This window comes from Rhinopithecus bieti, unplaced genomic scaffold (genome assembly GCF_001698545.2).
Source record: "Rhinopithecus bieti isolate Rb0 unplaced genomic scaffold, ASM169854v2 scaffold_35166, whole genome shotgun sequence".
Classification (NCBI taxonomy): Eukaryota; Metazoa; Chordata; class Mammalia; order Primates; family Cercopithecidae; genus Rhinopithecus; species Rhinopithecus bieti.
Window position 1 is genome coordinate 755,314 of NW_016815254.1, and position 21,657 is coordinate 776,970.

General features: G+C 36.3%; 1 protein-coding gene across 1 annotated transcript in view; it reads left to right on the plus strand.

Moving 5' to 3' along the window:
• Nucleotides 1-21,657, plus strand: part of RCOR3 (REST corepressor 3) — a 58,413-nt gene that overhangs the window by 2,960 nt on the left and 33,796 nt on the right. Inside the window, exons 2-7 of the mRNA XM_017853038.1 lie at nucleotides 4,141-4,175; nucleotides 8,685-8,809; nucleotides 11,380-11,432; nucleotides 13,425-13,586; nucleotides 15,762-15,886; nucleotides 16,884-16,962. Of these exons, the coding sequence (XP_017708527.1) occupies nucleotides 4,141-4,175; nucleotides 8,685-8,809; nucleotides 11,380-11,432; nucleotides 13,425-13,586; nucleotides 15,762-15,886; nucleotides 16,884-16,962 (579 nt within the window). The remainder of the gene's footprint in view (nucleotides 1-4,140; nucleotides 4,176-8,684; nucleotides 8,810-11,379; nucleotides 11,433-13,424; nucleotides 13,587-15,761; nucleotides 15,887-16,883; nucleotides 16,963-21,657) is intronic.

Below are 21,657 nucleotides of genomic sequence, written 5' to 3' on the forward strand. Positions count from 1 at the left end.
GAATTCCTAACTCCCAGCTCTTCTTTTGTGGTCTGAGCAAGCCACACACTATCCCTGCGCCTCAGTATTCCTGGCTAGAAAAACTTTTTTTTTTTTTTTAAGATGAAGTCTTGCTCTGTCTCTCAGGCTGGAGTGCAGTGGCGAGTGCAGTGGCGCGATCTCGGCTCACTGCAACCTCCACCTCCTGGGTTCAAGTGATTCTCCTGCCTCAGCCTCCTGAGTAGCTGGGACTACAGGCACGCGCCACCATGCCCAGCTAATTTTTATATTTTTAGTAGAGATGGGGTTTCGCCATCTTAGCCAGGCTGATCTTGAACTGACCTCGTGATCTGTCTGCCTCAACCACCCAAAGTGCTGGGATTACAGGTGTGAACCACCCACCGCGCCCAGCCTATAAAAACTATTTAATGGAATTCTTACCAGTATTAAATGATGGACATATGGCAGTTAATTCTATAAAGATTAAAACTTGTAATTATGAAGAATTATTCTGGATGTATTCACACCTTTCTGATTTGGAGCTTTCATTGGGAGTCTGTGTTTGTTTTGGTAGTGATAGTTATTTCCAAATTAGACCTCAGCAGCTACAGTTATTTCTTAAGTTAATATATCTATCTTTTTGCCCCAATGGGTAGATTTCTGAGTCAATATTTATTTCATAGACAACTATATACAGTTTTATTAGGAGTCTTGTGTTTAAGAGCTAGACTTAATGCTGGAACAAACTTGTACATGCCATAGCATTACATTAGAAAGCATTGATCTAATGATTGGAAAGCATCTTTTTTGTTTCAGGATAAACTGAACACTGGAGCAAATTTCCAAATTTCGAGAGTAATCACTTAGAATAATATTAATGTGGTTTTACGTGACCGTTGTTAACTAACTTAATCCACAATAATATTTTGCTTATTTTGAACCTGAATAGAATATTTGAGGAGAAAAAAAAAATCACTGAAATGTTTTTAAAGTCATTAAAGTCATATTTTCCATTTATTTACTCAGACTAATTGAATTTTATTATTAGAATAAGGCTAGACATCACTTTCTTTAAGTTCACTTACTCATTTTCTGCTTAATAGTCTTCTCCAGAAGCATACCGAACCCAAGGACAGAATTAAAACTGACTACCATTTAAACTTAGGAGGGCTTCTCTTACCTGTTAAAGGCTAATCTTATGAATCAAACGTAGATTATCAGTTTTTGGGCATTTTTTACAGGGAAATACTGGACCTCTGCCATTCAACGTTATACCGCTGATCTATTTTATTATAAATGTTGTGTTGTTGTGTTTTTCACATCAGTATAATTAGGTGAGATATAAACACATTACCTTGGGAAAAATAATAGACGAAAAGTTTTTTTTTGACAGAGTCTTGCTCTGTCACTCAGGCTGGAGTGCAGTGGTGCGATCTTGGCTCACTGCAACCTCCACCTCCTGGGTTCAAGCAATTCTCCTGCCTCAGCCTCCCGAGTAACTGGAACTACAGGCACGTGCTACCGTGCCCGGCTAATTTTTTTTTTTTTTGTATTTTTGTAGAGAAGAGGTTTCACCATGTTGGCCGGGCTAGTCTTGAACTCCCAAAGTATTGGGATTACAGGCTTGAGCCACTGCACCCTGCCAAAAAGATATTTATTAATTATGGAAATTGAGACATGGTTAGCTCCTCTCTCTTCTCTTTCTCATTATCTTTGTCTCCTAAACCACTCAATCCATCTTTATGGAGATTGTTGACCCATAGTTCTAGAAGTCATTTGAAAGAAAATTCCTTGGGTGCTGAGTTTTAAAATCTGCTGTGATCAGAATGTAGAAAAATTAAGAGGATTTTTTATGCAGGCTAATTTTATTGGAAAAGGTGATAGTGATGATGCTAAAAATTAAACAGGTAAAGAATGAATTGGCCAGGGGCTATCCCTCATGGGTATAATCCGAACGCTCATGGGTATAATCCCAGCATTTTGGGAGGCTGAGGTGAGAGGATCGCTTGAGCCCAGGAGTTTGAGACCAACCTGGGAAACATAGTGGGACCCTGTCACTACAGAAAATTCAAAAATTAGCCAAGTATTGTGGCATACCACATCTGTACTTCCAGCTACTCAGAAGACTGAGGTGGGAGATCATTTGAGTCCAGGAAGTTGAGGCTGCAGTAAACTGTGATGGTGCCACTGTGCTATACCCTAGGTGACAGAATGAGACTCGGTCTCAAAAAAAAAAAAAATTTATTAAAGTGATTATTTTAGGAAATATGAGAAGAATTGAGATTTATATTGGAATTACTGAAGTTAAGAGATTAGGAACAGTTTACCTTAATTATGGAACCATTGCTAATAATGTCTTTACTAACTATATTTCTGATTATTTTCTTTCCATTGTTCACTAGATCTTCCCAACTTTTATTTAGTGCCTACTAACTGTACTTACATCATGAGAACAGTTTTTGTGTGTAGAGCCTAATTTCTTATCATATGCCTTTAATCTAATATGGCGTAATAGCCTTGGATGAACCACCTGACTTCTCTAGGCCTTAGTTTTCTCGTTTGTAAAAGGATGATGATGTTAAGAATATCACAAGATTAAGTGAAAAATACTGTATATAAAGCAGTGTTTTCAAAATATTTTACTTACATATCCATGAAATAATTTTGAAAAAAGATGCACATATTTTTAGTCAACATCTATTACTTGTCACTGCGTTTAAATTGTTGAAAAATATAATCTGTAGTGTATTGAAAATACTAATACTTTGATAATGAAGTCTTTATATCTTTATTTTAAATGTATCCAGTTAAATATAAATACTACAGTGATGTAATAGTACTATTTTGTAAAATATGTAGACAAGCTTCTAACATTCTGAAAGTTTACATTGTTCCTTTTCGTCTTTGAAGTCATTTCCATGCGTTTTCTCCACAGAATTTTATCTTATATAATTTTTTTTTGTGCTTTTAAGTGTTTTATTGGGCCGGCGCAGTGGCTCATGCTTGTAATCCCAGCACTTCGGGAGGCCAAGGCAGGTGGATCCCTTGAGGTCAGGAGTTCAAGACCAGCCTGGCCAACATGGCAAAACCCCATCCCTACTAAAAATACAAAAAATTAGCTGGGTATGGTGGTGGGCACCTGTAATCCCAGCTACTTGAAAGGCTGAGGCAGAATTGCTTGAACCCGGGAGGTGGAGGTTGGAGTGAGCCAAGATTGCACCATTGCACTCCAGCCTAGGCGACAGAGTGAGATTCTGTCTCAAATGAATAAATAAAGTAAAATAAAATAAAGTGCTTTATTGATCACCTGTGAGTAAGCTTCTGAGTGTTACATCTCTTCTGGCTTGAGTTATTACAATTAATGCATAATTGATTAAAACTCTAGTAGTTATGGTGCCTTGAGTAAAGGAGTGTTTTCCTGACACCCTGTTTGAAACCCTGCAGGGTTTAACATTTTGGGTCATGTACTCTTGTAAGATTTGGAATGCATGAGAGATGGTGCCCTTTTATTTTTTTTTTAAGTGAGAGACGGGCATTTGGGAAGAGAGATGATGGAAGTAGAATGAGTCTAACCTCTTACCATTTGACCACATGTGAGTTTTCAGGCAGATTGTCTTGGGAAAGAGAACACAGGGAAGTTAAAGTTCTGAAAATTGATTCTCTTGAAACTTACTCGTGCTCATGTGCCCCCGGAAAGTCTTTGTTTACTCAAGTTTGAAGTTGGTATATATTAAGTATATAATTTAGAACCTAGTATATAAGTAGTAAAATGTTACAATATATTTAGTACATTTTAATATTCTCAATATTTGAGTTCTTTGTATAGTATATTTGTTCCATGATCATCTTCAAAGTCCTTATTTTAATGTCCTAAAGGAAATCTAAAAGTAATAGATTTTATTTTATTGATGTGGAAATCTTAGTTTATTGAATTATATTTTCCCTTCCTAGTTGTTGGTTTTCTCCAGCAGTCTTATAAATGTAAGACTCCAGTTAAAAGATCTAATAATTTCAAAGTGATTAACCTTTAAATGTTTTATCTAAAACTGAAGACAACTGATTGTTCAACAATTTTATTTTCAGAACTGATATGCTACTATAGTCTTTTAAAATTATGGTAGCTTGCTATCTAGGTTTTGGTTTGTTTTTTAATCTGTTCAGAAGATCAGGTACTTTAAGTCATGGTTGTTTTGTTGGTGAGTCAGGTTTGAGTCTCAGTACTGTTTCTAAATATCAGATAGTTTTGAGGTATAATCTTAAATATTGTTACAGATAAAAACAAAATAAACATGGGGTTAATGTCTGTTTAATGTTTTAGTTCATTCTGACTTTTACAATGAAAAAGGTAAAACTTATTGGATGCAAAGCATCCCAAGAGGTAGATAAATTATTTTAATAGTACATGTTACTTTCTCCTATTTTGTAGGAAAGGAATCACGTCTGAATTGTGAGAAAACATAAAGGTCATTATAGCTATTCAATTTCATTTTCAAGGGGTTGACGAGAGAGGACATCAGCCATTTTTGCGATATATTCCCTTGAGGTTTTATTCATTTGTAGTTGATACAGTGAGAAGAAGCCTTTTTAGGATAAAGAAGGAAGGAACTTAAGAAAGAACTGTCTTCAATAAGCATACACTAGTAATAATAATAATTAAATCTTAGATAATGCTTACCATATGCCACGTACTTATATTCATTTAATTTTTGAGCAACTCTGTCAGATAGGTACTCTCATCATCCATATTTTTAGAGATAAGGAAAACTGAGGCACAGACAGATTAAATAGATTTATCCAAGGTGACACAGCTACCAAGTAGCAGAGCTGGTATTCAGACTCTGGGAGTTGGGCTCTATAGTTCATACTCTTAACCATTGCACTAAAATATCCCTCATTTCCTGTATCAGTCATCTCTTGGGCCTAGTTGACACATATATAATTGAAAATAGTAGAGTCCAGTTCAGAGTTAGGGAAGGAAAATTGTGAAATGCTTAATTAGGCATTCTCTGCTATCAGACAGGATGGCTCTATGTATGCCTCTCCTCTATCCTCTACCCGCTCACCCACATTGGAAGAGCTGTTAGTTCCCACAGCTTGGATACCAGTTTCTGTCAGATTGAACCCTTAATTACAATGCTAAGAATTTTTTTGGAAACTTATTTATTGAGACAGGGTCTTGCTTTGTTGCCCAGGCTGGAGTTCAGTAGTGTGGTCATGACTCACTGTAGCCTCGAACTCCTGGGCTCAAGCGATCCTCCCACCTCAGCCTCTTGAGTAACTGGGACTACAAGTGCATGCGACCACATCCAGCTAATTTTTTATAGTTTTAGTAGAGACAGGGTCTCACTGTGTTTCCCAGACTGGCCTCAAACTGCTGGGCTCAAGCCATCCACCCTCCTTGGCCTCCCAAAGTACTGAGATTATAGGTAAGAGCCACTGCTCCCAGCCTGTGGCTTTTTTTATGCTGAAAAATTAATAGTTTAATACCTGTTTGAGAAGGGCCATTTAATGAAGATATTTTAATTCAGACTTTCTGTAAGGCAAGAATGAGATGCAAGGAAATTATGTTTCAATATTTAGCATGATACACCATTAAGACTTGAGACTTAATGGAAAACTTTCTTTGTTGCATTTCATGTTCTGTTAAGTAGGATTTAAATGATCCTATTGTCATGATTCCATTGTGCAAAATAATCAGTTCCATGTTAAAGGATTGAAGTTTAGGATATTCACTTTGTATAACGTTAGATTTTATGAATTAAGTAAAGGCTTCTGACCAACTTAAATAGGGTTTTTGTTTTATTACCATTGAGTGGGTTGACTATTTTGTGTTTGTATTTTGTTTACAGGGTGAAAACTTAAATATGTATCTTAATATTGAAGTTTTAAAAGATATCTCAAAGTTTCTTTTTTTTTTTTTTCCGAGGTGGAGTTTCGCTCTTGTTGCCCAGGCTGGAGTGCAATAGAGCAATCTCGGCTCACCGCAACCTCCACCTCCCGGGTTCAAGTGATCATCCTGCCTCAGCCTCTCAAGTAGCTGGGATTACAGGCATGCACCAACCACACCCGGCTAATTTTTGTATTTTTAGTAGAGATGGTGTTTCTCCATGTTGGTCAGGCTGGTCTTGAACTTCTGACCTCAAGTGATCCTCCCACCTCAGCCTCCCAAAGTGCTGGGATTACAGGCTTGAGCCACAGGGCTTGGCCAGTTTATTTGCATTGAATATAAATTTTACATAATGAACTGTAATTTGGCATTTTCCTAAATTCTCAGCTCATGCTTTTGTGTCTTCTTTTATTAAAAATATGACAAAATACAAAAGGCCTTCGAATACTTTGGTAGTGTTTCTTCTTTCAGTTCTCTTTTCTTCTTAATTTTCCTTATAACATACATAGAATTTTAAGATAAATTTATATTTTATGGCAATGTATGATTTTTTAACTAAAATTTGTTGATCAGTAATGATATATGATGCTTCTCTAAAAATAAAAATATTGAATGATACTATATTATTGCCTGATAGATAACTTCTCTAGATGGAGATTATAGTAGTAGTTCTCCTACCACTAGAAATGAATGTTCTTCATTCCAAATATCTTATAACTTTATAAAGGATTACAGTTTAACCTCGGAATTATTTTAATATTTTATGTGAGTAATTTTAGAATTCTGGCTATTAATGGTAATTATCAGTACCACAAAAAAGTCATTTATGAGCCGGGTGCAGTGGCTCACGCCTGTCATCCCAGCACTTTGGGAGGCCGAGGTGGGTAGATCACCTGAGGTTGGGAGTTCGAGACCAGCCTGACTAACATGGAGAAACCTTGTCTCTACTAAAAATATGAAGTTAGCCAAGCACGGTGGCGCGTTCCTGTAGCACTTTGGCAGGCCGAGGCAGGCGGATCACGAGGTCAGGAGTTGAAGACCAGCCTGGCCAACATGGTAAAACCCTGTCTCTACTAAAATACAAAAATTAGCTGGGCGCGGTGGTGCATGCCTGTAATCCCAGTTACTCCGGAGGCTGAGGCAGGAGAATCACTTGAACTTGGGAGGCAGAGGTTGCAGTGAGCCTAGATTGTGCTATTGAACAGCCTGGGCAACAAGAGTGAAACTTCATCTCAAAAAAAAAAAAAAAAAAAGTGGCAGCAATGCTTCATTTGTTGATAGTTTTAATGAATTAAATGCAACTAAGAATTAGGTAGACCAGAAAAATAACACTGAATGATTAAAATAATAGAGTCTACAGGCATGTAATTTGGCTCTGGCATAGCTGTCTCAGGCCTTCATGCTGTTGATTCTTAATTTATATGAAGGTTTAATAGGGCTTGATTTTTCTGACTTTATAGGTTATAAAATATTATAAATAAATTAGAGGCTGGGTGTGGTGGCATGCAGCTGTGATCCCAACTACTTGGAAGGCTGAGGCAGTAGGATTGCTTGAGGCCAGTAGTTTGAGACCAGCCTAGGCAACATAGCCAGACTTCACATCTTTAAAAAGAAAGAAATTAGAAAATGTTACTATTCTTCCAAGTCAGAAGTAGAAGTAGACTTTGAGATTATATTAAGAAGAAATTGCATTAACTTTTTTACCTTGACTTTTTTTTTTTTGAGACGGAGCCTGGCACTGATACCCAGGCTAGAGTGCAGCTGTGTGATCTCAGCTCACTGCAACCTCCGCCTCCCAGGTTCAAGTGATTCTCCTGCCTCAGCCTCCCGAGGAGCTGGGATTACAGGTGTGTGCCACCACACCTGGCTAATTTTCACATTTTTAGTAGAGACGGGGTTTCACCATGTTGGCCAGGCTGGTCTTGAACTCCTGACCTCTGATGATCCGCCTGCCTTAGCCTCCCAAAGTGCTGGGATTACAGGCATGAGCCACTGCACCCAGCCTTTTTTATTTTTATTTTTCTTGACTTTTCTTCTAATACAGAGCACAAACTTTTATAAATATAAAATGTCATAAATGAACTTAAGTTTAAAAGTGAATAGCTGGCAGACCCTTACCAAGAAATAAAATTAAATAAAAGCAGACATAAGTGTTTAAAATTACAGCAATCTTGACCCATTTAGATATGGGGCAAAACAGTACCTGAGGCATTGTTTCTTGTTTAAAAGTCTTGAGTTTTTAATGATGATCTCTAAGTAATGTATGGAAGTTTATATCAGATTTATTACCTTCTGTCAAGTAGAGATATATAATGTACTGAAGAAAGCCTTTTTTACTTTAAAAGGGATAAACCAGCATTTGTAAAATTTCCTTAATTTTTATAAACAAGATATTTACTATATATAATGTAAATCTGTTTTCCTTCTGTTTTCCTGTATTTTCTTTTGTTGTCATCCTTTGCAGATACTGTACTAAAACTGAAATAAAGCTTACTTTTTTTTTTTTTGAGATGGAGTCTCGCTCTGTCATCCAGGCTGGAGTGCAGTGGCACATCTTGGCTCACTGCAAGCTCTGCCTCCCGGAATCACACTATTCTCTAGCCTCAGCCTCCCGGGTAGCTGGAACTACAGGCGCCCGCCACCATGCCTGGCTAATTTTTCGTTTTCATATTTTTAGTAGAGACGGGGTTTCACCGTGTTAGCCAAGATGGTCTCTATCTGACCTCGTGATCCGCCCACCTCGCCCGCCCAAAGTACTGGGATTACAGGGATGAGCCACCGTGCCCGGCCAGCTTACTTTGTTTATACTTACTTTCAGTGTAAATAAAATCCATCATATTCAAAGTAATTATTTTTTTCCCCCAGGTGCTACAAAGTACACAGATAAAGACAATGGAGGGATGCTTGTATGGTCTCCATATCACAGTATCCCAGATGCCAAATGTAAGTTTTCTGAAATTGAATGTTAATGTCAGCAGGAGTTTATCACCCAATTCAAAATGTGATTTATATTTGTTTTTGGGTCTTTTAGATTCTCATAAAACAGTTTTGTCTTTGTTTTTATTATTACTCTTATTTTTTTTAATGGAGGTTGTTATATTAGAATGTTTTTCCTTTTGGAAGATAGTGGGTTGATCCTTCCAATTTGTGTCAGGCCCATGAAGAATGAAAAACCTAGGATCTGATGGCATTGCTGCTTAAATCCTCAAGCAGGGGAGGGAGTTACTATGTAGACATCTGCCCAGGCTTTTCCTCAGTATTTGGAGCGGTAAAGACATGCCTTCAAACTTCAAAGAGCCCACTATCATTACCATTTTAAAGAGGAAAGGGGAAAGAACTGACTTCAGCAGCCATCAGGTCATCTTTGTGCTCTCCATTTCTGGACGGAGACCTTCTGGATCATTGACCATGCACTTCTTGAATCATGGTGTGGCTTTAGACTTCAATGTGATGTAGCGGACCTGATCCTTTGCGGCACATCAGATATAGGAAACGTGCAGGTAACAACACTAAGATCCCCACCCCTCCATTCACTTATCATTTAGTTTGTTAAATAACAACAAGAACAACGACGACACTGAACAGTTAATTCTAGCAGCTGTAAGATAAGCTTGTCTTTTTAGAATATTTACTAACATCTTAAAGGTGTCTGATTTATTTAGTCCCATGAAAATTAATGATATCCTATCGTGTATAGTAAGTCGAATCATGCTTATTGATGCAATAAGGGAGCTAAAAATTGAAAACCGAGTATGTTTCTGCTTACCTGATAAGTCTTTCTATTTAAGAGCTGTAAAACACCAGCCAAAGGTCTAGCTGGTAGTCTAGAAATTTTGTGCCCTTGAAGCATTCCTAACAGAAAACATGAAATTATTCATCTGGCCTGGGACTGTTTAATGAGAACCTAAAAGAGACTATTAGTTTCCCAGGTTCAATCCTCATTACAGACAAAGGTTTTCATTCACAAACTGAGCATCAGGGTATCATTGAATTTTGCTGGCTTAGTTCTGTTTTATACAATGGTTCATTTCTTAGCAAAGTGGAAACAAAATTCAGCCAGAGAGTCCTGGTAGTGTAGTGTTCATGTGGAATATTTAAATGAAGGTCTAGGGCGATGGTTTTTCAGCCCTGGAAGTGCATTGGAATCACTTGGGGAATTTTTTTTTTTTAAGTACTTATGTCTAGTCTCTTTCTCAGACCAAGTAAGTCAGAGGCTTCAAGGGTGGATCCTGGATGTCTTATTTTTTAAAAGCTCCCACACTGATTGTAATGCATAGCCAGGGTTGGAAACCACAAGTCAATTGGTATTGTTCAGCATATATTTAGACCTGTCATGTATTTAAGTGCTTTGGCCTGTAAACAAAATGTAATATTTGGGTTTTCTACACAAAAAGCTTACCCTTTGTGGGGAGATTTGATAGCATACATTTAAACATTTTATTCTAATAGCATTATTGTTATAAGAGCATATTCGTATATTAGACTGTACTGACTAATAATCACAGCAAATACTTATAAAATTCTTAAAATGGACCAGGTGCTGTTCTGGGCATTTTCCATTTATTAACTATTTAATCATAGGAGGAAGGTAGTGTTTTTAACAACTATTTAGAGTGAGGAAACTAAGGTACACGAAGATCAAAAGTTACTTGGCCAAAGTCAAAAAAACGGCAATAAGCTGATAATCAAACCCAGGTAGACTAGCCGTTCCAGAATCAGGATTCTTAACCACTGCTTCTCAAAATATTTCCAAAAGTTAATTTATACATACACACACATATAAAAATTAATTAGAATCAAGGAAGAGCGATTTTATGGAGTTCACATAAAACTGAGTTCTGGTGAATGTGTCGGACTTCTCAGCAATGAGGCCTTGAAATAATGGCCAGTTTATCGTCATTGAAACTGCTTATCTAAATAATTCTGTTGGCTTAATTACATATGGAAGATAAATGAAAGTGGAATATTCAAACATGCTTTGTATTACAAGCAGGAAGAGCTGAAGAAAATTTAGGAGTACTGAAGCATACTTAAATGTGTCATTGTTATGTATAACTGGCAGAACTATAAGCTATCCTTTATACATCAATCAAAAATGGAATGGTAAAGGCTTTGGAACAACTCTAAATATGTGAAAGGGTCTTAAACGGCTAACTCTCTTCAAATAAAGACTATTAGAAAAGAAATTATGTTAATATTTTATACAATAATTAGATCTATTGGCTACCCACAGATTGGTCTTTTCTGCATACAAAATATAGTAATGTCATTGAATTTAGTAAGTATAATGTGTAGTTGTAGAGATAAGTTATACTAAATAAAATTTTAAACCAGGTGAGCATCTGATCTTTCTATTAGAAGTCTCTTTTTGTAACATTTCATGGGAGGTATCTTTGGCTATTTTTTTACCCTGGAATATAAATTGTTTTACTTTGCTATGTTAAGAACAAAAGTAGACCTAGGTAAATTAATTAAATGAGAATAATTAATTATATACCATTATTTCATTGCAGTGGATGAATACATTGCAATTGCAAAGGAGAAGCATGGCTACAATGTGGAACAGGTATGTAGAGAAACACTTCAATAGTAAGGCTTGTCTCAATATTTACCAAATCCAGAGAATCTCATCATAGTTTCTGTCCTAACAAAGTGCATAATCTTGACCAGCTATTTTATAGATACCACAAAAGTCCTAGCAAAGAGTGACCTTTCAATATTAAGGAGTTTGCTTTTATAAACATTATTCATCTCAAGGGCTTAAATATTTTTCTCTCAATATATCTGTTTCTTATTCTACTTTGAGTTCTGAAAATTTCTGGGAGCCTTCAGTATTCCTCTGGCAAATGCTTTCCAAAATGAAAAGTTAAGGTTTTGGTGTATTTTGGAGTCAGTGTACACAGATAGAACTTTAAAACAAATCTTTTATTTATAAAAAATTTTATTAATGATAGAGGTAATTCTCTTTTGACTTTTGTTCTATAGGATCTAAAAGTTAAACTTTACATTTAAGGGAATATTTAAGACTTTTAAATTTTGAATGAAATCACAAAAGGCTGTTTTGTTAGATAACTTTAAAAGGATATATCTATATATGATGTATCTGTCTGTATGTAGAGTTAAGTCTCTTCAAATAAAAATTAAAATCAAGAAATTATCTTAATATTTTATACTATAATTCGATCTATTGGCTACCCACAGATTGGTCTTTTTCTGCATACAAAATATAGTAATGTCATTGAATTTAGTAAGTATAACATAGTCGTGGAGATAAGTTATATTAAATAGACTATAATGTATTTATATAATGTGTATTATGTAATACACTGTGTTATATATAATACACTATATATAGAGAGACAAATATATGGTACATTATCCTTAGTAATAAGGGAATGGAAAATATGGAAAAATGAAATGAAAGAGATCTTAAATCTCATTTCAACTAACTATTTCAACTTTTATCAGAATTAATAGTAAAATAGCTAGATTTGTTTTAAGATAAGTAAGAAAGGTAAATTATCTGTAACCTGGGTTATCAAGAGCTAACTTTATAGTCCAATTACATGGTAAAGGAATATTTTTGTGAAATTGAGATGTTTATTTTATCTGTATCTACCTAAATGTAATTAACTTTTTTGTGAATTTTGAAGCCTTTGATTGCCTATTTTGTTTTTAAGCCTTGCCTTTCTGTTTAATATTTGAGAAAGTTAATCCTTTAAAATAGGACTATACATATGTTCGTTTTCCTGTGTATTTTAAAGGACTGTTATCAGAGTACAGAAATTAACAAACTCAGTATTTAAAAAGTGGCTATATCTCATAGAAAATAAAAGTTTGTGCCCTAAATGATGCTTAATACCTTATAATAAAGAGAAAGGCCTACTACTTAAAATAGAAGGGGAATTTATGGAATTTTTGGAAGTTGTCCATTTCAGTCTTTGTTATGATTTGGTAATCAAGTCATTGAAGTTATTTATATGCCTCCTAATAATTCTGTTTATATGTTCTGATAATAAATAACTTAAATGTGGTTAAAAAATTGTTAAAGTTGCAGTGGAGGTACTTTTACTTCTTGGTCATGGTTAGCCTGTGATACACTTGTAAAAGATTAAAACTTAAATATCTCCCTACTAAGCCCCAACTGAGCATTTCTGGCTTTGTGGCATCTGATCATTTCATCCAAGTATGGATTTACTGGAAAATTTCCTTTTAGCATATTTTTTCCTACATATTGACAAATTTTAAAATGTGGGTTAAACTCTTGGTGGGAACCTACAAATCTGCTTTGTAGTCACTCTCCTCAGCTCACTGTTTTTCCTAGATTCTGCAGCAAATATGGTATGTAAGAACATTCACTGTTCTGAGGCCCTGATTTAAAAGAAATAAATAAATGAGGTCTGCTACCTGGGCGCCCCTGATTTAAAGTCCCAAACTGTGAGTCTGTCTTCAGTTGAAGTCATAGGCTTAAGATTTTGATCTAATTTGTGTTTAACTTTCTTAAGTGTGATGGAACATAAGTCCATTAAAACCAAAGGGGAATGATTTCTCTTCAAAGGCACTTGGCATGTTGTTCTGGCATAAACATAACATTGAGAAGTCCCTTGCTGATCTCCCTAATTTCACTCCCTTTCCGGATGAGTGGACAGTGGAAGATAAAGTCCTATTTGAACAAGCCTTTAGTTTTCATGGAAAAAGCTTTCACAGGATTCAGCAAATGGTATGGTAATTTTAATCTTACTGTGGTTCATATGTGAATGATATCTTAAGCTACTATTGAACACTTCCTAATTATTAAATACAAAACATTCTTCAATTTAATTTTAAAACTATTTGGAAACAGGTATATTTGTATACAATCCTGTTTTCTGCAACCACTCTTACATGATAGTTATGTGCTATTGCATTATAGTAAATTAGCTTTTATTTTGACTTACATAACATGTAATAATATACATGTAATAGAGTTATTTCGTATGTTTATTGTTCCAGGAAAAAAAAAATTTCAACTTTATTTTAAATGTTTCGCTCTTTGACACGAGGATTTTTTCCAACTTATATATTTTGGATATGAAAACCCCGTTTTAAAAGTCCTTATTAGGCTGGGCGCGGTGGCTCATGCCCGTAATCTAGCACTTTCGGAGGCTGAGGCAGGCGGATCACAAGGTCGAGAGATCGAGACCATCCTGGCTAACACGGTGAAACCCCGTCTCTACTAAAAATACAAAAAATTAGCCGAGTGTGGTGGCACATGCCTGTCACCCCAGCTATTTAGGAGGATGAGGCAGAAGAATAGCTTGAACCCGGGAAGCAGAGGTTGCAGTGAACCGAGATCACGCCACTGCATTCCAGCCTGGGTAACAGAGCGAAACTCTGTCTCAAAAAACAAAAAACAAATTATTTCAATATTGTCCAGATGGTGCTGCTGCCTCTTTCTCTCTTTCTCTCTTTCGCTTGCTTGCTTGCTTGCTTGCTTGCTTGCTTGCTTTCTTTCTTTCTTTCTTTCTTTCTTTCTTTCTTTCTTTCTTTCTTTCTTTTCTTTCTCTTTCTTTCTTTCTCTTTCTCTTTCTTTTCTTTTCTTTTCTTTTCTTTTCTTTTCTTTTCTTTTCTTTTCTTTCTTTCTTTCTTTCTTTCTTTCTTTCTTTCTTTCTTTCTTTCTTTCTTTCTTTCGTGTATTTCTAGTTCCTACATTTTTTAGTATTGTGTCAAAATAATGTAAATCTGAGAAGTTCCTGCATTAAACTATTTTAACCTGAGTAGATGAAAATTAGATAATGTTTGCAAATATATCTAGGTGTCTTCCATAATGAAAGAGAACATTTTTGGTGGAGAAGTTGCATCCTTGCTTTCACTATGACAGATCAGTCAGTGCATGATCATTAGTCATTTTAATACTCAGAGACTTCATTTGATGGCCAAAGCCTGTTTGCATTATTTACCGTTTTAAGACTCGATTTAAAACAAAGTTATTCAAAAAAATGTATTGTTAAAAATTGAATAGCTTTTTTTTTTTGAGACGGAGTCTCGCTCTGTCGCCCAGACTGGAGTGCAGTGGCCAGATCTCAGCTCACTGCAGGCTCCCCCTCCTGGGTTCCCGCCATTCTCCTGCCTCAGCCTCCTGAGTAGCTGGGACTACAGGCGCCCGCCACCGCGCCCGGCTAATTTTTTTTGTATTTTTAGTAGAGACGGGGTTTCACCGTGTTAGCCAGGATGGTCTCATCTCCTGACCTTGTGATCCGCCCGTCTCGGCCTCCCAAAGTGCTGGGATTACAGGCGTGAGCCACCGCGCCCGGCCAATAATTGAATAGCTTTTCTTTAAAACATCTTGCTAAATGAAAGAAGCAAGACACAAAAGGTCACAATTGTATGATTCCCTTTATGTAAAATGTCCAGAATAGGCAAATCCATAGAGACAGAAGGTAGATTAGTGGTTGCCAGGGACTGGTGGAGGGGTAAAATAGGGAATGATTGCTAATGGGTACAGGATTTCTTTTTGAGATTGTGAAAATGTTCTGGAATTAGATAAAGATGGTGATTGTACAAGTTAGTGAATTTGCCAAAACCACTAATATGTACACTTGAAATAGTGAATTTATTTTATGTGAATTATATATATTGAATACTAACATGGAACTTCTGGGGACATTCTCACCAAATTAGTTTGTGACCTCTTCCCCTCCTCTTCCAGAACAAATAGGAATATTCATTCAGAAATGTCAGTGACATTGATACAGGATACTGACTGTAGTAGTACTTTTTAGCTCTATAATTCATAAAGGTACCCATGAAATATTTTTTAATTATGCCTTTACTAAATAGTAAAGAATATCATCTAAATTATTATTCATTTTGTTTATGAATTAAACTTGCTGATATTAACATGATTTTTTTTAAGCTTCCAGATAAGACAATTGCAAGCCTTGTAAAATATTACTATTCTTGGAAAAAAACTCGCTCTAGGACAAGTTTGATGGATCGCCAGGCTCGTAAACTAGCTAATAGACATAATCAGGGTGACAGGTAGGTTGGTTACCTTCATACAGTTACATTGTTAGGGACACTGCATTGGATTGCTTACATTTCCTAAGGCAGAAAAGTTATCACAACACATTGTAGATATTCCTTATTCTTACATTTATGTTTCTACTCTGACAAGAAGAGCTAAGTGGTTAGAAGTTTTAATATTAAGAACTCTTTCACCTCTTTTAATCACAAATGATGCTTCCTTTTAGTATTGATATATTTAATACACATTTAGAATATATTAAAGAATATATTCTATGAAAGAAGCTCTTTTTATAATTACCTGAGTAACTGAAATCCTTATTATTGAGGCTAAATCTTTTGATAGTATAAAATCATTTTGTTTCATTTTTGTCTGTATTCTCCAATTGGAGGACTGAAATTTAAGTATTACATCAATTTGTATGTGTTCCCATTTCCCAAATGATATTTCTTTTTAAATCCCTTTCCCACTGGTTCTCTGTTTTTGAGCTAGAAGTGTTTGCTAAAAGGATTCTGTACACCCAATGAGATAAATGTTTCTGAACACTACAGAAATCTGAATTAAAAGCTCATCTTCTCAAGTACAACTCTTATTCTGTTAAATAATATTTAGTAAAATTATTAAGATATATATATTACAGTTTGATAAGAGCACTAGAATACAATAAAAAGAAAGGAATTGGTTGGGTGCAGTGGCTCACGCCTGTAATCTCCGCACTTTGGGAGGCTGAGGCGGGCAGATCACTTGAGGTCAGGAGTTTAAGACCAGCCTGGCCAACATGGTGAAACCCCATCTCTACTAAAATACAAAATTAGCTGGGTGTGGTGGTGGGCACCTGTAATCCCAGCTACTTGGGAGGCTGAGGTGAGAGAATCGCTTGAACCCAGGAGGCAGAGGTTGCAGTGAGCTGAGATCGTGCCATTGCACTCCAGCCTGGGCAATAAGAGTGAAACGCTATCTTAAAAAAAAAAAAAAAGGGAATTAAGTGTACTAATTTTTGTTTCTTCTCAGTGATGATGATGTAGAAGAAACACATCCAATGGATGGGAATGATAGTGATTATGATCCCAAAAAAGAAGCCAAAAAAGAGGTAATGATGATCATTAGAAGTGCTTGTGATTGTTCTACAAATCTGCTGAAAAAGAATGAACAGTACTTCATATTAAGAAAACTTTTAATATAATGTTTTATGAGATAGTAAATTTCAGTGTTAATTAGCAATACAGTCGTACCTAGAACACCAGTTAACCAAGCTGTTGAAAGTTGAAAATACCATTGAAACTGGAAAAAGATCAGAGTTTGTTTAAACTTAGCATTTACTAGATATGTGACCTCATCCAATTTAGTGACTCATTCTTCTGAAGAAACTCAATGCCATGGGTCATTCATCACCTTAAACTCTTTCATCAATGTTATTTTAAAAATGTTCATTCTACCTCAATTTTGTGTTTTACTGATTTTCTTTCTACTGCTAAATATTGTCAGATTCCTTAATTCCTTCATTTTCTTCCCCAAGTCTGCCTTACCTTTGTTTCCCAGAGCCATGGTCCCAGTGATCAACTATTAGAATCTCTTTCTTTCCCATTTCCCCATTCCTTTAACTCCCTACTTCCCTTATCCTTCTGCTGTACCATCCCTAACCCTGTAAACTCATGATGCTGGATTAGTTGCTATTCATGGTCTAAGAGACACAGCAGGAGAAAATGATACAATTATGTGAATTGTTGCTACTATGGAAAACAGTTTCCAGTCTCACTGTAGCCCTTAAGTGCCTCTCAGTTTTTAATCTCTAAGTCCCAGGCTTTTTTCTTGGTAAAACGAAAATAATAGGATTGTTTTGAGAATCAAAGAGGTAATATGTATAAAAGCACTTTTTATAGTACCCAGGACATAGAAATCTTGGATACAAGTTGCTGTTGTTTTATCTGGGCAGCTGTTTTGAACATTCCTTCCCTTCCTACACATTGCCTAATACCTCTCCAACCCTAAAAACACTTGGCAGATAGCTTCATCCATGTCACAGAGAAAGTGTCAGACAGAAGCTCTCTTAAATTCTAGCCCTTCTTCTAAGTTCTATGCTACCATACTGGCCTTTCCACTGTGGCGTATTAGTACTTAGAACATATTACAGTTACTGTATTTTGCCCACTAAGCTGCGAACTCTTTGAAGTCGGGGACTGAGTTATTCATTTGTATCCCCTGACACTTTGCACAGTACCTGGTATATGGCAAATATTCAATAAATATTTATTCAGTAAATGGTTGTTGAATGAACAGTCTTGGGACTTAATATCCCTCTCTCACAGTAAGAAAGATCTTTTTTCTTTTCCTATGCAATTTCACTGCTTGTGTGATCCTATCCATCCCTTCGTGTCTACTCTGAGACGTTCTCCACCAGTTATCCCTTGTCTTTCCCATATTTTCAACCTTTCAGTGCAGCCAAAAGTATGCTCAAGTCTTCCATTTAAAAGTGTATCTCTGGCTGGGCGCAGTGGCTCACGCCTGTTGTAATCCCAGCACTTTGGGAGGCCAAGGCAGGCAGATCACCTGAGGTCAGGAGTTCGAGACCAGCCTGACCAACATGGAGAAACCCTGTCTGTACTAAAAATACAAAATTAGCCGGGCGTGCTGGCACATGCCTGTAATTCCAGTTACTTGGGAGGTCGAGGCAGGAGAATCGCTTGAACCTGGGAGGCAGAGGTTGCAGTGAGCCGAGATTGCGACATTGTACTCCAGCCTGGGTAACAAGAATGAAACTCCATCTCAAAAAAAAAAAAGGGTATGTCTTAACCATTCTAGAAAACAAATCACCCTTCTTAGCACTACTTCACTTTTGAGTTTGCTTTAGTCAGGCTGCTTCTGTCCTACCACTTCACTGAAACTGCTGACAGGTTACTAATGATTTCCAAAATGCAACATCCAGTGATCAGTTGTATTCTACTGGTGCTTTCTGTATCAAATTACTGACCCCTCCCTTCTTGAAAAGCTGTCTCTGACTTTTGTAATGCCATTCTGATTCCTGTCTACCTTTTTAACCATTGTGTCACAATTTTAGTGGCATCTTTTTCTTTCTTACTCTATTCTTTTATTCTTTTTAATTCTGTCTCTCAAAAAACTGTGAGATTTGATCTCTCTGTTCTTTGTGTGATTGCCTTCTTCTTAGGTTCTCATCTCTTCTCTGAATTATCCTAACAGTTTTCTCTCTGATTATCTCCATGCCTCCCTTTTTCAGATTCTCCACACCACCCTTTCCAGTCCATTGGCTACCCTGTTGCCAAAGCAATCCTTTGTAAAGTTGCCAATTCACTGCTTGGTGAATCCTTCCATGGTGTTGTCTATAGGATAAAACACAAACTCTCTAGTTATGCATTCCCTACCCTTCCCCATTTATTTCAGATTACTAACAGTGTTTTAGATATGTCTTTTAGTTCCCTGGCTTTTGTCCTATGATTATGTTGGTCCCTTTTTTTCTGGAATTCCTTTCTTCCCAAATCTGCCTAGAAAGTTCCTCACAACTCTACAAGATGTAGCTTCTCTATGAAATCTTGTGCCTTATCTTGAATTGACAACCTCCTTATTTCTCCTTAAATCTATTGCAGTACTAATTCTACTGAGTGGTAGTTGTTTACTCATAGTTTCCTCTTCCTGCCTTCCTGTCTCTGTGTGGTGAGCTCTTTAAGAGCAAGAATATATTTTAACTATTTTCCACTCCCAGGGGCTGATACATAGTAAGCATTTAGTAAAATTTTAATGAATGAGAATACATACTATATGCTCTTTATTATGGTATAAACCTGAAAACTTAGGAATTTGCTACCTAGAAAGTATATATATATATATGGAATATATAGTTTTGCCCAACTATGCAAGATGATACATACTCATTTGGTCTTTTGCTCATGATCTCATCTTACCAGAAAATAAATAATATGAGGGAAGTATAAGTTAAAAAGTTTTAAGAGGATATTGCAGAGGTGTGGTCCAAGACTAGCACTATGTGTCAGCAGCTTCATTCATTTCTCCGCTCATTCCAAACAATAAGGTTACCAGGCAGGGAAAGAAACTACATTATTGCTTTTAATACAGATCTTTGTAGCTGCTTCTGCGTGTTGTTAACATATTACATAGAAAGTTTTAATTTTAACTTTTAAAAATTGTGAACTATATATATTGTAGGGTATGTACAGTTTAAAGAAAAATGATAGATACCAGTGTATCTACCACTGAGCTGAAGAAACAGGACTTCTGTTTGTGTTTCCTCAATTGGATATTCTTTTTTGTTTGTTTGTTTTTGAGAGGGAGTCTCACTCTGTCCCCCAGGCTAGAGTGCAGTGGCGTGATCTTGGCTCCCTGCAACCTCCACCTGGGCTCAAGCCCCAGCCTCCCGAGTAGCTGGGACTACAGGCATGTGTCACCATGCCCGGCTAATTTTTGTATTTTAAGTAGAAATGGGGTTTCGCCATGTTGGCTAGACTGGTCTAGAACTCCTGACTTTAGGTGATTGGCCCTCCTCAGCTTCCCAAAGTGCTGGGATTATAGGCGTGAGCCACCATGGCCGGCCTCAATTGCACATTCTCACCTTCTCTCTAGAGGGAGCCACTATAATGAAATTTATTAATTATTCACTTCTTTCTTTATAGTTTTATCATGTATGTATATTATCACATATAATGATATGATTATCATTCAGTTTCATTTATTTCATACTTTATTTAAATGGAATTATATTTATGTATTCTTCAGTACTTGCCTTTTGTTATTTTTGCGATTCATTTTTATTGCTATATTATAGTGTTCCACTGTATACATATATTGCAACTTATTCACTCTCCAATTAATAAACTTAATTTCCAGCTTTTTATTATGCACACTGCTGATATGAACATGTTCTGGATACACATGTCTTAGAGTTCCTTTGGTACAATAGTTCTCAGCTAGGTTTAGCACTGACCCCATAGGGGACATTTAGAAATTGTGGAGGTGTTTTCATTGTTACAGTGATTGTGGGGCATTTCAGTTGTTGAGTGGGCAGGAGAAACAGATGACAACTATATTGAAATGCAAAGCACAGATTGTTTCACCAAAATACCAACAGTGATTTATTGAGTAACAGTGTCCCAGGATTCTTTGGAATGGAGTCACTCTATTTTAGGGAATAGCCACATTAAACTTTCCTAGGTAATGGCAAATTGTTTTCTATAGCTGGTATACCTCCAGTAGGCTATGAGAATACCCATTGTCTACTTTCTTGCCAATGCTTGATCAGACTTTTAAAATGTTCCAAATCTGGCAATATGAGATGGCATTTCATTGTGTCCTCAGTTTCATTCATAGGTAACTACTGAGACTGTGTGTTTTTCTATCTATTAGCTGTTGTTAACATCTTTTTAAAAGTGTTTCGTTTGTGGAGTTTTTTGTTTTGTTTTGTTTTGTTTTAGAGACAGAATCTTGCTTGTTGCCCAAGCTAGTGTGCAGTGGTGTGATCATAGCCACTGCAGCCTCAAACTTCTGGGCTCAAATTATCTGCCTGCTTCATCCTCCCAAGTAGCTGGGATTGCAGACATGAGCCAGCATGCCTGGCTTGTAGTTCTTTATTTTTTCCACCTATTTTTCCACTTGATAGTTGTCTTTTTCTTGCAGATTGAATGTAAAATTTTTTCTTATTGAATTCTTTGTATATTCTGGATACGAGTCCTTTGGTTAACAGCAAAGATCTTTTACCAGTTTGCGGTTTGTCTTTTTACTCTCTACAGGGAAGTAAACAGCTATTTCATCAAAAGCATAT